At 47.5% G+C, this 14,741-nt stretch overlaps 1 protein-coding gene across 3 annotated transcripts in view; it reads left to right on the top strand.

Moving 5' to 3' along the window:
• The first annotated feature begins 2,031 nt into the window (after positions 1–2,031).
• WDR86 (WD repeat domain 86) overlaps positions 2,032–14,741 on the top strand; it is a 32,489-nt gene continuing 19,779 nt past the window's right edge. For 2 of the 3 annotated variants that reach the window (XM_054021198.1, XM_054021200.1), the window contains exons 1-4: positions 2,032–2,250; positions 4,042–4,371; positions 10,453–10,594; positions 13,495–13,918. In XM_054021198.1, coding sequence (XP_053877173.1) covers positions 4,209–4,371; positions 10,453–10,594; positions 13,495–13,918 — 729 coding nt within the window. In that variant the 5' untranslated portion in view covers positions 2,032–2,250; positions 4,042–4,208. The remainder of the gene's footprint in view (positions 2,251–4,041; positions 4,372–10,452; positions 10,595–13,494; positions 13,919–14,741) is intronic. The other variant, XM_054021199.1, reaches the window with a different exon arrangement.

Consider the following 14,741-nt stretch of genomic DNA (forward strand, 5'->3'; position numbering starts at 1 on the left):
GTCTAAGCAGGAGATTTATACTTGTGTAATGAAAATGTGGGTATATGCCTGGCACTTAAATTTATCCTTGCGTCCACACTGCAGCAGTATAGTAAAGTAATGTTTGTGCATCTTCCCCATAACGTGGGGTACCTTCTGCAACTATACCTAGCCCAAAAGATTACCAGGCCTAAATTTTCAAATGTAACTAGTGATTTGGGGTGTCTTGAATTTTGGATTCTCAAATTGAGACATGATAAAGAGGCCTGATTTTTCAGAGGGCAAGTGATCAACACTCCTCAAGTTGGGCATCCAGAATCACTGGTCATTTAAAAAAAATCGGGTTCCAGTTTTGGTCCTGGCGAATGTGTTGAAATGTGTGTCATCAGAGAATGGCCTTTACAGGTAAGCCATTAGGCTTGATTCTGCCTTCACATCAGGCTTACATTGTCGTAACTTAACATTAACTTCAGTGAGTTGCTCCAGATTTACATTGGTGTAAAAGAGAGAAGAAGAAGAAGTTAACCATATGCTCTTCTTTGTGGGTGTGATATATTAGGTCTGTCTTCTGTCAGCCATAATGCGCTGCACTGAATATGATTCCTTCTGAAGTATGTTTAATTTGTGCATTTCTTTACACTGGAATAATTTATATAGATAGCAACCCTTTGGGGCAGGGAACTTATCTTCTTATGTATCTGTAAAATGGCTAGTGTATTTTTGTCACTAAATACAATAACAATAATAAGGTGGGTTGTCCCCTGACAGTATCTTGCAGATCTTGCCTAGCGCTAGAAGGATGGTTTTGTGGCTAAAAAAGACTGGGAACCAGGAGAAATGCATTCTGTTCCCACCTCTGCCACAGACTTCTTGAGTGAACTTGGGCAGTCATTTGTCCTCTGCATCTCAGTTGCCCATTTGTTACATAAAAACCTGGGTTCTGTTCCTGATTGAGCCACGGACCTGCTGTGTGATTTGTTGGATCAAATCACTTCTCCTTTCTGTATCTCTATTTCTCCTCCTCTCCTTTGTATATTTAGGCCATGTCTACACTTAAAAGCTTACAGTGGCACAGCTGTACCGATGCTGCTGTAAGATTGCTTGTATAGCCATGTTATGCTGGTTAAAACCAGCTCAACGAGCAGCGGTAGCTATGTTGGCAGGAGAGTGTCTCCCGCTGATATAAGAACATAAGAACTGCCATACTGGGTCAGACCAAAGGTCCATTTAGCCCAATATCCTGTCTTCCGACAGTGAACAGTGCCAGGTGCTTCAGAAGGAATGAACAGAACAGGTAATCATCAATCATAAGCGCTAGTGTAGACGTGGCCTAAGACTATAGCTCTTTGGTGCCGGGACGGTCTCTTTCTACATATTTATACAGTGCCCAACACAAGGGGCCCTGATCTTAGTTGAGGCCTTTGGGCCCAGTAAAAAAAGAATGCTTCCTTATGTCACAGGGGTGTTGTGAGACAATTAGTGCATGTAAAAACCCTTCCGATTCCTAGGATGGAAAGTGTTAGAGAAGTAAAAAAAACAAAAAAAAAGTCCTGTGATGAAGCCAACTTCCTCTAGGACCTAGCGGAAGCCGGAGGGGTGGTGGTTTGGTCCCCTGCGCAGCTGATTGACAGACAAGCTGAGCTCTGAACCAGCACGTTAATGAGAACCAGGGAGAAGGCGCTGGAAGGAGATGAAGCGAGAATGGGTCGGGGATGCCTGTAGGGACCTCGGCATGAAGTTCAGATGAAGCGCTTCAGACAGGCGCAGCTGAAGGGGGGCCAGGACCCGGACAAAAGGCAGCGTGCGCTGAACATGAAACCTCTTTCCCTGCATTGCAGCAGCTGGGGCTAAGCCCGGGCTAGAGATCATCCCCACGAGCATCTCCCCAGCAGGACCCACGCTTGGGAAAGTTTAGGCTTTAGGGGCTTGCTAGGCTGGGGCCCCCTCCCCCAAGGTTTTTCCCTTGCCCCTCCTCAGGCAGGGCGATGGATCTGCCTGGAGGTGAGTTTTAGTCGGTGACTTTGGCTTGTTTTCTCGGTGTCCCCCCCCCCCCCCCCCCCGGACTTTCCCTGCCCCGCTCCCAGCGTGCGGGGAGAAAGTTCCTTGTTTCAAAGGATAAATCTCGCTGCTGCTGCAGGAACGTGTCTCTGCCCCCTGCAGACGAGCCCGGGGACGCTCTGTTTTCTGGGCTTCTCCAACAAGTGGGCGCCTCTGCCCCACGGACGCTGGGAAACAGGCTCGTCCTCGCCCACCCTGGCGGGTTGCAATGAGGTAAGGAACGAGGATCGGGGGTTCCCCTGGGGAAGGTGACGAGGAGCACAGACATGGGGTGTGGGGGTGTGTGTGGCCGGTATGGGGCTGGGGTGGAAGCACGGAAAAGCGGAAGGCGGGTGGCCTGGGGTGACATGGGGGCAGTACAGCTATGGGGGGTGTCTCCTTTCCTGGGGAGTGTCAAAGGAAACAGCATGGGGGGGGGGTCGTATGTGGGGGAGTCGGGCTGCACTGTTTGGGGAGGGGGTGTGTCCTTGGGGGCATTAGGAGCCAAATAGCCCAATGGGGGGCAACTGGGGGTTGGGCAGTGGGGGGCACCTATGTGAGGGGGCAGCAGACAAAGGGGGAGTGCGAGTGTTAAGGAAGCAGCACAGACGTGGGGGGAGGGCGCAGGGGGAAGCAGCACAGACGTGGGGGAGGGGGACGCTGCTGTCCTGGGAGGGTGTCTGTTCGGGAAGGGAGGGGAGGCTGGCAGGAGAAAAGCGGCACTGGCGTGGTGGGGAACAGTCAGATTGGGGCTCCTCTCTTGGGGGGGGAGGAAGGCAGGAGGGGAGCAGCACAGCCATGGGGGGGGGCGAGAGGGGCTTCTCCTGGGGGGGGGGAAGGGCAGGAGGGGAGCAGCACAGCCATGGGGGGGGCGAGAGGGGCTTCTCCTGGGGGGGGGAAGGGCAGAAGGAGAGCAGCACAGCCATGGGGGGGGGGGCTAAGAAGGGACTTCTCCGGGTGGGGGGAAGGGCAGGAGGGGATCAGCACAGCCATGGGGGGAGAGGGCTGAAAGGGGACTTCTCATGGGGGGGGGGGGGGGCAGAAGGAGAGCAGCACAGCCAGAGGGGTGGGAGGGGATGAACACAGAGACGGGCATGGGCAGGGGGGGTCTCCTCTCTGATGGTAGGAGCCATTCGGGGTTTATTATCCTGTTTGATTTTACACAGAGGTTGAGATTTTTTTGGGGGGTGGGGAAGGTGAGGAGATAACCCAGGGAAAGAGGGGAGAGCCCTTGCCTGGTTTCCCATCTCCCCTGGGTGGGAGGGGCAGGCAGAAACCTGTGTGCTTGTACCTCAGAGGAGGGGCACCACAGAGAGCAAACCTGCCCTGGCCCGTGCCCCTGGGATGGGAGAGGAGGTGGTGTGGGCATTCTCACTGCTTTCTTTGGCATACGACCTCTTTTCTAATGTGTCTATTCAGGACTTGGCACAAAGGTGATGAATAAGTGCTAAAGGCAGAATTAGGGGTGTGAGAGAGCGGTGCTTAGAAAGGACAGGTTTTGTGGGGCCAGGGCGAGGGTCACTGGGCTGACATGTCCAGTCAGTTCAGTTTGATAATACTGCATTGGCATGACAAGCTACACATGTTTTGCAAACTGTAGAAAAGACTGACCTCTGTCAGGACTGGGCTTTATGCTGCTTTAAGGTGTTAATCCCCTGTGTCTAGTCAGACCTGGCTTTAAACCTTTCAAGGATACATGAGAATCCTCTGGGATGGTCAGGACACCAGATTATTGGCAGTACAGCCAGCCAGAGGGATCAGTGGGAGCTACCAGTGCTCTTCACTGCAGAAAATCAAGCCCTTTCTTATAACCAGAATAAAGTGTATGTGGCAAGGTGGCAACGTAGATTCAGCCCAGTGCCCTATAGCAGTGAGAATTGCTGCATTTCCCATGTTTACTCATACAGGGACAGGGATTGGTTAGTTTAATATGTCCTGGCCAGGAGAGGAGAAAAGGGTAACTATCCATGCTAAGGATCAGTTAGTGTTGTGTGTCCTGTTCTGTGACCTTGTGCATTTTTGCAGGGGACTAGGGTAGCCTGTTGGTTTCTCAGGGCCATAGTGATGGCTGAAGTTGGTCTCTGGGAGCCCGCTGCAGGCTCATACTACTTTCCTAGAGTGATGTGGAGCAAGTGAGTCAACTCCTGTCTGGGTCCTCTGCCTTTGCTGGGGCCTGTGCTGCGGCCAGCAGGATGGGGAGCAGTGGCTCGGCACTGAAGGTCTGTACTGATCACCGAGGAGGCATCAACTGGCTCAGTCTGAGCCCAGACGGGCAGCACCTGCTGACGGGCAGTGAAGATGGCACTGCACGTCTCTGGAGCACAGCAGATAGCCAGTGCCATGGCCACTTCCAAGGTACAGTATGTGTCCCTTTTCTCCAGGCTCTGAGTCCAAGTACAGTTTATTCTAAGGTATGGTACAAACCTGACACAGTATGTTCTATCCTCTCCAGTCTCTGGAGCAGGTTGAGTTGCCAAATATCATGCTTAAGAATCAGTAAGAGTAATATTAACTAGAAGCTCTTTCACCCCAAAGCAAGTTTCAAACGTTACCGCACAGAGGAATCCCTTTGCCTCTGGAGTAGAACACAGCAATTTAACTTCTGCTTCCTTACTGGAGTCCTCAGCTTCTCACCCAAGTGTAGTTGTGGGTTGGTTTGTTTTTTAATTTTCACTTTTATTCAGAACTTCTTGACCTTACAGTTGAGAAACAGACCTCAGTGAACAATGGGATTTTCTTCAGTAGAACAAAACATCCCCATGTGTCTAATGCAAACTTTTAGGCTTTTTCTTCTGAAATTGTTTTTACCTGTTTGAGATTTACATCTTCCTACACAATCCCTAGACTAACCTCAAAATGATTAAAGAATGCAGAAACCCTACAGGAGGGGATTGTGAATTGAAATCTTGAATTTCCAATGGTAAAGCTGCCCTTGAGATAACTTCCTTCATACTCCTTTAGGATTATAATTATTTTTTTAATTCACTCAATAACTGTTGGGTATATTTACAACCAGGTCTACTTACTGCTAGGGTTTGGGGCTCTACCCACACATAATCTCCCTTAAGTATGTTGGTTAGTTTCAATTCTACATGAAATAGTTTATCATATTTAATGGAAAAAAATCATTTGGTGTTGTGAAAGTCACCATACTGACAGCCCTCTACCAACAGAACAAACACCACTGCAAGCTTCCCCCACAACATAACCAAGATGCCTCAACCCTAACCCATCAGTGAAGCCTTGTCTACAATGAGGTTTTTGTGAATTATTCACTGTTTCGCTAGTACATGATGATCAGAGCACTATTTACTCCTGGGGGAATTCTGCGACAAAACATTAAAAATTCTGCGCAAAATATTTCAAAATTCTGCATATCTTATTAGTCAAAACAACACAATATAATCCAGTTTCAATTATTTTGTTAATTTATTTCAAAATACCTGTCAGCAAGTATATCTGCAACACTATAGACAACAAAAAAGATTCAGGAAATGTTTTTGACAAATAGATTCCTTAATAGGCATATTAATACAGAACTTTGAGTAATAATTCATTTAAACTACAGTAAAGAAACGTATTTCTAGAGCCCTGCTTGGATACAAAAATGTGTATCTGCATCTGATCTGTGATCCGCAAAAGTTGTCTGCGGATATCCACCGATATCAGCGGATTTGCATGGCTCTACTTGCTGTGGGTGGGCTGAGGCTCTGAGGCATCCTCCTGCTGGAGCCGGGTCATGGAGAGCCACGCGGGCAGCTGTGGGGAGCCATCATGGACCCTCCACCTGCCCTTGGCCGGACAGGGAGCTTGGGGGGTGGGGACATGGCTGGGGGCTGCTCTCAGTCCCTCCCCTGCACTGCAGGCAGGTGGAGAGTCTGCTGTGGCTCCCCACAGCTCCCCGGCTGGGCTCCAGCTGGCCTGGCAGAGGGAAGGGCGGGTGGGACCTTGGTGGGGGAAGAAGAGGGGCAGGGGAGAGGGGGAGGGGTCCGCCCCTGTGAAGAGTGGATGGGCAAGGCCCCTCCTGGCTCCCTATTCCGGCGCCACTGGTCACTGCTGCATGGTGACCTGTGGAGCTGCTCGGGCCCCCCACCCAGGGCAGGTGGAGGTCTGTGACTCCACGCCAGCTCCCCACAGCTGCCCACTCAGCTCTCCCTGACCCGGCTCTGGCCAGGGGGCAGAGTAGGGCCTCGGAGCCGCAGTCTAGCCATGATCAAAGCCACACAGGCAGCTGTGACGATTCGCGGACCACCCACCTGCCCCGGGCAGGGACACGGGCTGGGGGCTGCTCGGGTCCCCCACACCACAAGCAACGAGAGGGTCTACCGCGGTTCCCCACAGCTGCCCACGGGGCTCTTATCATGGACGGACTGCGGCTCCGAGCACCCTCCCACCCCTGGCCGGAGCTGGGTCGGGGAGAGCCGTGCTGGTAGCTGTGGGGTGTCTGGGTCACTCCAGCTGCCCTGGGCAGAGGATCTGGGTGTCAGGGAAACGGGCCGGGGGCTGCTTGGGTCCCCCACCCATGGCAGGTGGAGGGTCCGCCACAGCTGCCAGCACGGCTCTCCCTGACCCACCTCCGGCCAGTGGGGGACGGGCTCTCGGAGCCGCAGCCTGAACATGATAAGAGCCAGCTGTTGGGAGTCATGGTGGACCCTCCACCTGCCCTGGGTGGGGGAGCCTGAGCAGCCCCCAGTCCGTGTCCCTCCACCCCAGGTGCCCTGCCCAGGGCAGGTGGAGAGTGCGCACCACAGTTCCTCACAGCTGCCGGCCTGGCTCTTGCCATCAGAGCCCTGCGCAGATACTAAATTTGTTTCTGCATCTGAGTGGCTATCTGCAAAAATAGTCCACGGATATAAAGTGGATACCCGCAGATTTGCAGGGCTCTATTTATTTCCCGCACCTCTCAGAAACAGTGCAAAGGTTTGGAGGAGTCGGGGTAACAGAGAAGCTGAAGGAGAGGGAAGTAATTTCTGGAAAGCAGCCTGGGAGTGAACCTGGAGGGTTGGTGGGTGTGGGTGGGAGAAGTGTGGAACAGTTGTTTTTTGGGAGGGGTTGTTAGGGAATTGGGGAGCCTCCCCCATGCAGTCCCTGGCTAACCCCTAGCCTCTCCCATTCAGTCAGGCACATCTGCCTCTGTCCCCATGTGTTCCTGCACCCCCACTCAGCCACCCCTTCTCTGCCATCCCCATGTGGCCCTGCACTCCCACTCCCATTCAGCCCGTGACTCAATGCTATCACCCACTAGCTCCTGTGCGCCTGCCCCAGTCTGTCCCCCCCACTAGCCCTTGTGAACCTCAGTCTATGTAAACACCCCCCCCCCCCAGAAGCCACGTGTCCTGCTCTGTCCATCCCTCACATATCCTGTGCCTCCTCACCTGTCCCCACAGGCAGGGCGCTGTGAGGAAAGCAGCCTCTTCTGCCCATGATCCAGCTGTCTTCTTTTTGCACCACAGTAGCCCCTGGTGGGTGAAAGGTGTAATTGCAGGCCCCCCCTGCAGAATCTATTTTCTGAGGGGAGGGGGTGGGACATGAATTTTGCATGTGTACAGTGATGCAGAATTCCTCCAGCAGTAACTATTGTAGATAGTGGTGAAATAATTCAGCCACCAGGTTGTCTAGATCAGTGGTTTTCAAACTTTTTTTCTGGTGACCCAGTGCCTTGCATTCTGCGACCCAGTACTGGGTCGTGACCCAAAGTTTGAAAACCACTGGTCTAGATCTGCTCAGAGCAGAATTATGTAGCATGGTGATAAAGATGCTGGTGGATGTCTACACTAACACTCCCACATTTGCTAACACTGGTGGAAGGTTTTCACAAAACCTCAGCATAGGTACAAGGGTTCATAGTATAGATCAGATGGCCTGATTCTTGACCAGTGTGTTGTGTCTGCTTATAAGGGGGCCAAATTTTGCTGTGAGGTTTTTTGTTTTTTTGGGTGCACATTACAGTCCCTGGGTAATTGGACTGCGGCCATCAAGCTTGCTTTTCATTGGCTGTTGATAACAACTGTTGGTCATGTGACCTAGGTTGGAATTGAGCCAGCAGCTAGAAGAGTGCTGTATCACATTACTAATCTCCAGAGCCATCTTTTATTTACTTAAAATGCATCTCAGTTTACCTTTACTAGTGATACCATCTGGAAGGTCTCTTACTTTCTGGAAGTCAGCCACTATTCATTTTATTGCAAAGAATTTATGCTCTAGTTGACAAGATGTGTAATATGCTGTCAGATTAACAATAAACAAAATCTTGTGCACGGCATGGTCTACAGTTAGTCTGACAGTATATTGCGTGTGTCCCTCTTCTAGATAAGTCTTTGACTAAGAGCCTAGATTAGCTATAGCAGTTGTTGGATTCCAGAAAGTAGGATGTCCAGGTGCTACTGCTGTTAATGGGAATCAGTTTTGCTCTATTTTTGAAAGACTTGAGAGGATTGCAATAAGACTCAGCAAAAATGGATTAAAAATTTAAGAATGATAAATGTAGCAGGACAAGTCAGAGAGGAACCCTTCATTAATCAAAGAATTCTATATCATTCTAGCACCTCAGGACTCTGGACTGCAGTAACATCTAATTGACCATCTTTAGTCACTTGTTTTAAGTCACATGTTTTTAATGCTGACAGTTAACTTTGTCTGATTGCCTCCTGATCCTTACCTCTACCCTTTCCCATTTCCCTCTTCTGCATAACTCTCCCTACTCTACCGCTCCCTTCCCCCCCCCCCTCCCCTTGGGGGGAAGGATAGCTCAGTGGTTTGAGCATTGGTCTGCTAAACCCAGGGTTGTGAGTTCAATCCCTGAGGGGGCCACTTAGGGATATGGGGCAAAATCAGTACTTGGTCCTGCTAGTGAAAGCAGGGGGCTGGACTCAATGACCTTTCAAGGTCCCTTCCAGTTCTAGGAGACAGGATATTTCCATTAATTTCTTCTTTCTTCATATCTTTGTTCCTTCCTCTTTCCCTCCAACCTCTTCTGCTTGTCATGTTCTACCTCTTTCCCCCTCCCCCAAGGGAGGCCAAAAACCTCAAACAAACCCCAAGCAACCTGGAATAAATAATATTCATCACTTATATTATAACAGCACCTAGAGGCCCCTCCTGAGATTGGGGTTCCATTGTGCTGGGCACTGTACAGCCGCATAGTAAGAGACGTTACCTCAAGAGTAAGCAATCTAAACAGATAAAACGAAGCGGGGCTGGGAGGTGGGGGAAAGTATTATATCCCTAGTTTAAAGATGGGGAACCAAGGCCCAGAGAGATGTTGTGACAAGGCCAAATTGGAAGGCTATGGCAGAGCTGGTGGGAATTGAATCTTGAACTCATGAGTCCCAGTAAAATACACTCAATGGTACAATCAAATAACAGCTCAACCTAAATGTTGTAACCCTTGTCCTCCTTGCCTCTATTCCCACACTTTTGTTTGAGTGTAAACTCTTTAGGGCAGGGACCGTGTCTATTTTTAATCTGACTATAAAGCCTAGTACGCTCTGATCACTGTATAAATAGTGATGACAGTGCCTTTATTCTTTCTCTCTACTTTATTTGCTTAAAGAACTACTATTGCCATTAAAAGCGTATGTAATATTTCTATTTGTTATTAGATATAATGGGGGGGTGAAATACTGCTGATTTACTTTTCATCACTCATGTTCTTTTAGTTGCTTGCATTTCACTCATATTGATTGGACTATTAAATTAGATTGGTAACTGAACTTTCCAATTAGTCTTTTGTATTTCAGGATTTCCTGCACTAGCCCAGTGCTGCTGTTTGTCTAAAAAAACCAGAGGGTAATGTTGAAATACACTTTTTTCACCAAATTAAAAAAGAGCAGAGAAAAGACACGTATTTATAGAGTGAACCAAATTCCTTACTCCTTTGAACTCAATTGATTTCAGTTGAGTTACACCAAGGATGAATTTGGCTCATTGTTTCCAACATAACCTTTAAAACAACAAGAAGCTCAGTGATGGACCTTAAGCTGGTTGAGAGTAATCCTTGAAATGATCCACCATACCTCTGTTCAGTGGTCCTGGAACAATTTTTATAGTGGGGGAATGCGGAAACCATGTATTTGGGTTGTTACTACTTCAAGCCCGGGGGTGCGGTAGCACCCCTAGTTCCAGCACCTATGCCTCTGTTCATTTATTCCTTATACCCGTGAAGTTGTAAAACAAAGATGGAGTTCATGCTTTTAAAATTAAAAGTGCCGTGTTTTCCACGAGCTCTTGCTTGTGATGAACTCGGTTGTGGATTTTAAAACTAGAGCCTCAAAAGCATTAAGGTCTGGGGTTTTGGATCAGGCCAATTTCAAACTGTTTTTGTTTTGTTTTTGTTTTTGTTTTTTTAAATTAAACTAAAGAGAGCATGTCACAGCTTGCCAGATCTGTTCTGTTTGCAACATACTGAATATTTTTTATCTCCCTCATTGTTCCTAGGACATGAAAGCTACATCACTTTTTGCCACTTAGAAAATGAGGTTGCATTCACATGTAGTGCAGATCACACAATTAGAAAGTGGGACGTGATGACAGGCCAGTGTCTGGCCATTTACCGAGGGCACACATCAATTGTCAACAGGTTGGTAATACAGATTCTTCACTTAAGAGGATCATTCCATTGTGCTTCCGTAACTTGACACCAGATACATTGTATGCAGCTGTTGTAGACCTGTGGGTCTCAGGATGTTAGTGCAACAAGGCGGGTGAGGTAATACACCTCTACCCCAATATAACGTGACCCAATATAACACGAATTCGGATATAACGCGGTAAAGCAGTGCTCCGGGGGGGCGGGGCTGCACACTCCGGTGGATCAAAGCAAGTTTGATATAACACGGTTTCACCTATAATACGGTAAGATTTTTTGGCTCCCGAGGACAGCGTTATATTGAGGTAGAGGTGTATCTTTTGTGGGACCTGAGGACGAGCTCTGTGTAGCTCGAAAGCTTGTCTCTCTCTCCAACTGATGTTGGTCCAACAAAAATATTACACCTTACTCATACACCTTGTCTCTCTACCAATAAATTGTTTTTTTACCAGTAATCTCCATTACACAACTAAATGGGTTGTGTAAATCTTTGACTCTCTGCTACTCATGTTCTTTGCTGTAATGTTGAGTTATCCTAGCAACAGTGGTGACACAGCTATAGACTGGAGATGGGAGAACAGCAAAAGACTCACAGCATGGTGAATCTGCCACTGGGAATGGAATTCTAGAAGAAACTGCTCAGTTGAAAGCAGATGTCTGTGATAAATAGATTTTAAAAGCAGCGTGTCAGCCATTCTTGTTAGCAAAAAGGACATGGTCCTGTTTGAATGATTTATTCCTTATTGTTAAAACTAAGTTTAAAACGACACTGTGACTTCTTACTGAACTTGCATATTCCCTAGCTTGTTATCATGGGGTTTCTCCTGATTGCTAGAAAATATTTACTTATTTAGGAATAGAGCAATTGAAACATTTGTTTTGAAAGGAAAAAACAAATACACACATGTAACAGAATCCCTAAACAGATAGGAGGAGAGAACTCAAATACTGGGTCAGCCAGTTTTCATGACATCTTCAATTAAAGGAACACCAAAACATTGCCCATTTTAGATGGCTGCCTTTGCAGCCTGAAAGATGCCAAAGGGCCATGTCTAACTTACGGACAAGAAGGTGGTTAGAAGTATTCTCCCCGCCCTGCCCTGTCTCTAATTCGGATGTTTGGCTTCTTGATCTAAGTGGACCAGCTGCTTTTTCTCATTAAGGTGAAGGGGCTATGAACTGTTATGTAGAACTTCATGGGCTGCATGCTGCTCTTTGATCAGCTCTTCTGTCGTCCAGTGGATGGAGTGCTGGCCTGGGTGTCTGATCCTACGTCTGTCACTGACTCCCTTTGAGAGTTTAAGGAAGTCACTTAACCTCTCTCTGCTTCAGTTTTTCTGGCTGTGTCTACACTACAGCTTTTGTCAACACAATTTATGTTACTCAGGGGTGTGAATAAACCACCCCCCAGTGACCTAAATTACACCAACATAAGCGCTGGTGTGGACAGCACTATTTCGATGGCAGAGCTTCTCCTGCCAGTATAGGTAGCAGCCACTCGCCGGGGCTGAAGTAGTTAAGCTGTTGAGAGAGCTCTCCCCCGCCTGCTTAGAGCAGCTACATTAGAGAGCTTACAGCAGCGCAGCTGTAGTGCACGGCTCTCTAGTGTAGCCGTAGCCTCTATCTGTAAAATGATGATTATCCTCTTTTTGTGAGATCCTTGGCTAGGTGTTTATTTAAATGTTGTCTTTAACCTGCCTGTTTGTCAGACAGTTGCATGATAATTGGTTTTAGGAACCATTTGTGGTTCAAGTTCTTGGAAACTAAATGTCTGATTAGTGTAATTGCTGTTATTGTTGGCTATTTTCTTAGGCCAGCATTTGGACAACTAAATAGCCATAATGAAAAATGAGCTGCTAAATAACAAGTTTAAAAAAGCAACTGATAACTAATGAATAACACATGGTAGCGCTGCTGGTCAAGGTTATTTTTTAGAGGGTGCCCAAAATTAGTCTATTTTAGGTGCCTAAATAAGTTACATGACTTCAAAATGCTGAAGCAGGTTTTCTTTTTGGCTTGTTTTGGTTTTTTGGGGGGATGGAGGAGATGAAGAGGAAGGATAGCATGTGATTATGTATAATGCAGATGCAACAGGACTAAATTAAGGTTGCACAAGCAACCTTAATTCTGCCATTTCCTAACTTCTGAATGCTTATATTTGCAACTTTAACATTCTTTTTATGTAGTTTTTTTACATGTAATTCATATAGTTAATGAAAACATCAGCAATTAAATGAGGATAAAAATTGTAAAAGAATTAAACTCTCATTCTTCAGGGTATAAATAATCCCTAATTAGCTGGGATTCGGAAGAAACTTCTTTTATGGGCAAGTTATTCCATATGTAATTGTCCACTATGGGATTTTTTTGTATCTTCCTCTGAAACATCTGGTGTTAGCCACTGTTGAAGATGGGATAGCAGATTAGATGGACCTCTGATCTGGTTTGGCAAATCTTATGATCCTGGGAATCTTCCATTGTCAGTGTATCAGAAATCTAAATACTTCCTGCAGTGGGGAATTGGAGTTGCTTGCTAGCAACATGGTGTGCTAAACTGGAAGGGAAATGTTAAGAAGCAGAGAATCAAATACCAAGGCAAAAACCTTGATGAACCCTGAATAGAGTAGTCTTCTGCCTTGCAATGTGCCTGTTTTCATTTGTAACTGGGTAAGGCTCTGAAGGACTGTGCCATGTCCTTGCGTGTGGCAATGAGGCGCTCACACTGATATAGTTAATATATCTGATTGTTGAACAATTATTTGAGGGATGGTTGCTGCTAACGCTTCATTGCACTCTTGGTACAGTATCCTTTATGCAATCACTGGGGGCGAGTGGGGGTGGAGATCAAAGCACAAAGCAACAATGTGTATATAGTTGTTTATTTTTAACAGGATCCTGGTTGCCAAAGACTATCTATTTAGCTGCTCCTATGACAGGACAGCTCGGTGCTGGAGTGTGGACAAGGAGAAGCAAATCCAGGAATTCCGGGGCCATCGGAACTGTGTTCTGACTTTGGCTCACTACTCCCCCAGGGATGTTCTTGATGAGTCGGAGGAGGAGCAGGAGAAACTGAGCAGAGACTTCCTGGTGACAGGAAGCACAGACTGCACTGTTAAGGTCTGGTGGGTGTCGAGTGGGCGTTGCTATCAGACTCTGCTAGGGCACACTGGGGCTGTTTTATGCCTTATACTTGATGCTCCAAACAGGGAGTTATTTTCTGGCAGCACAGATTATACCATCCGAACATGGAATATTGTGACCGGCGAGCAGTTAAAAGTGTTCAAAGAGCATCAAGGATCAGTTATCTGTCTAGAGGTAAGAACCAGTATGTTTCATACTGCCACCTGGAGGTGATTATCCACATTATACCATTCTTGGCCAAGAACTGAATAGGCCAAGGGGACTGAGCCACCTTCTTATACTCAGAAGAGGTTTCTCTGAGACAGTGTACAGAAATTACATGCAGGAAACCTGCCCGGTTGTTGCCTCATCCATAGCTAAAAAGCTTCAGTACTGACAAGCTATAAAACAAAATGTTTCAGTAAGCACGACTAGGAAGCACAAGCTTTAGTTTCAGACCACAAAGTAGCCAGAAACTGGTGTAAGCAAATTAAAATGAACTGTAATGAAAAGTGTTGGGTAGTTTTAACTATAGGCAGCGCTACATGCATAGGCCCTGCCTTAGAATACCATACATCAGTGGTGTCAGACCTCTTCAATCTGAGGGCCAGACATAGTGTTTCAGAAAGATCGAGGGGCCACAGTGAGTAGTTTAGGGCTGATTTTTTCTGTCTTGTTCCCTTTGCATTTTTCAGGTGGTGAAAAGGGAGCAGAAACCACCTGCAAGTCTCTGCTGGAGATTCCCCTGGCATATGAGGGGTGGTGTCTGGTGGGAATACAGCTGGGATACCCAGGTTTTATACTTCATTTCCTGTGGCCCCAGGTGCAAAAGACATGTTGGGGGGAGTGAGGACAATGAAGTGGCAGGATTGGGCTGTGTTCTGGATTTCCTCAGTTGGCTTGTGGTCTCTTGAGTATCCCCGCCAGCTGGTGCAGCCTCCAGGCTGTTCTGGGAGTAGAATCAGGGAGCCGTGAGTGGTGGTTGGTTCTTAGGTTTTTTTCTCCCCTCCCCCCCCCG

The sequence above is a fragment of the Malaclemys terrapin genome, chromosome 2, assembly GCF_027887155.1.
Source record: "Malaclemys terrapin pileata isolate rMalTer1 chromosome 2, rMalTer1.hap1, whole genome shotgun sequence".
NCBI lineage: Eukaryota > Metazoa > Chordata > Testudines > Emydidae > Malaclemys > Malaclemys terrapin.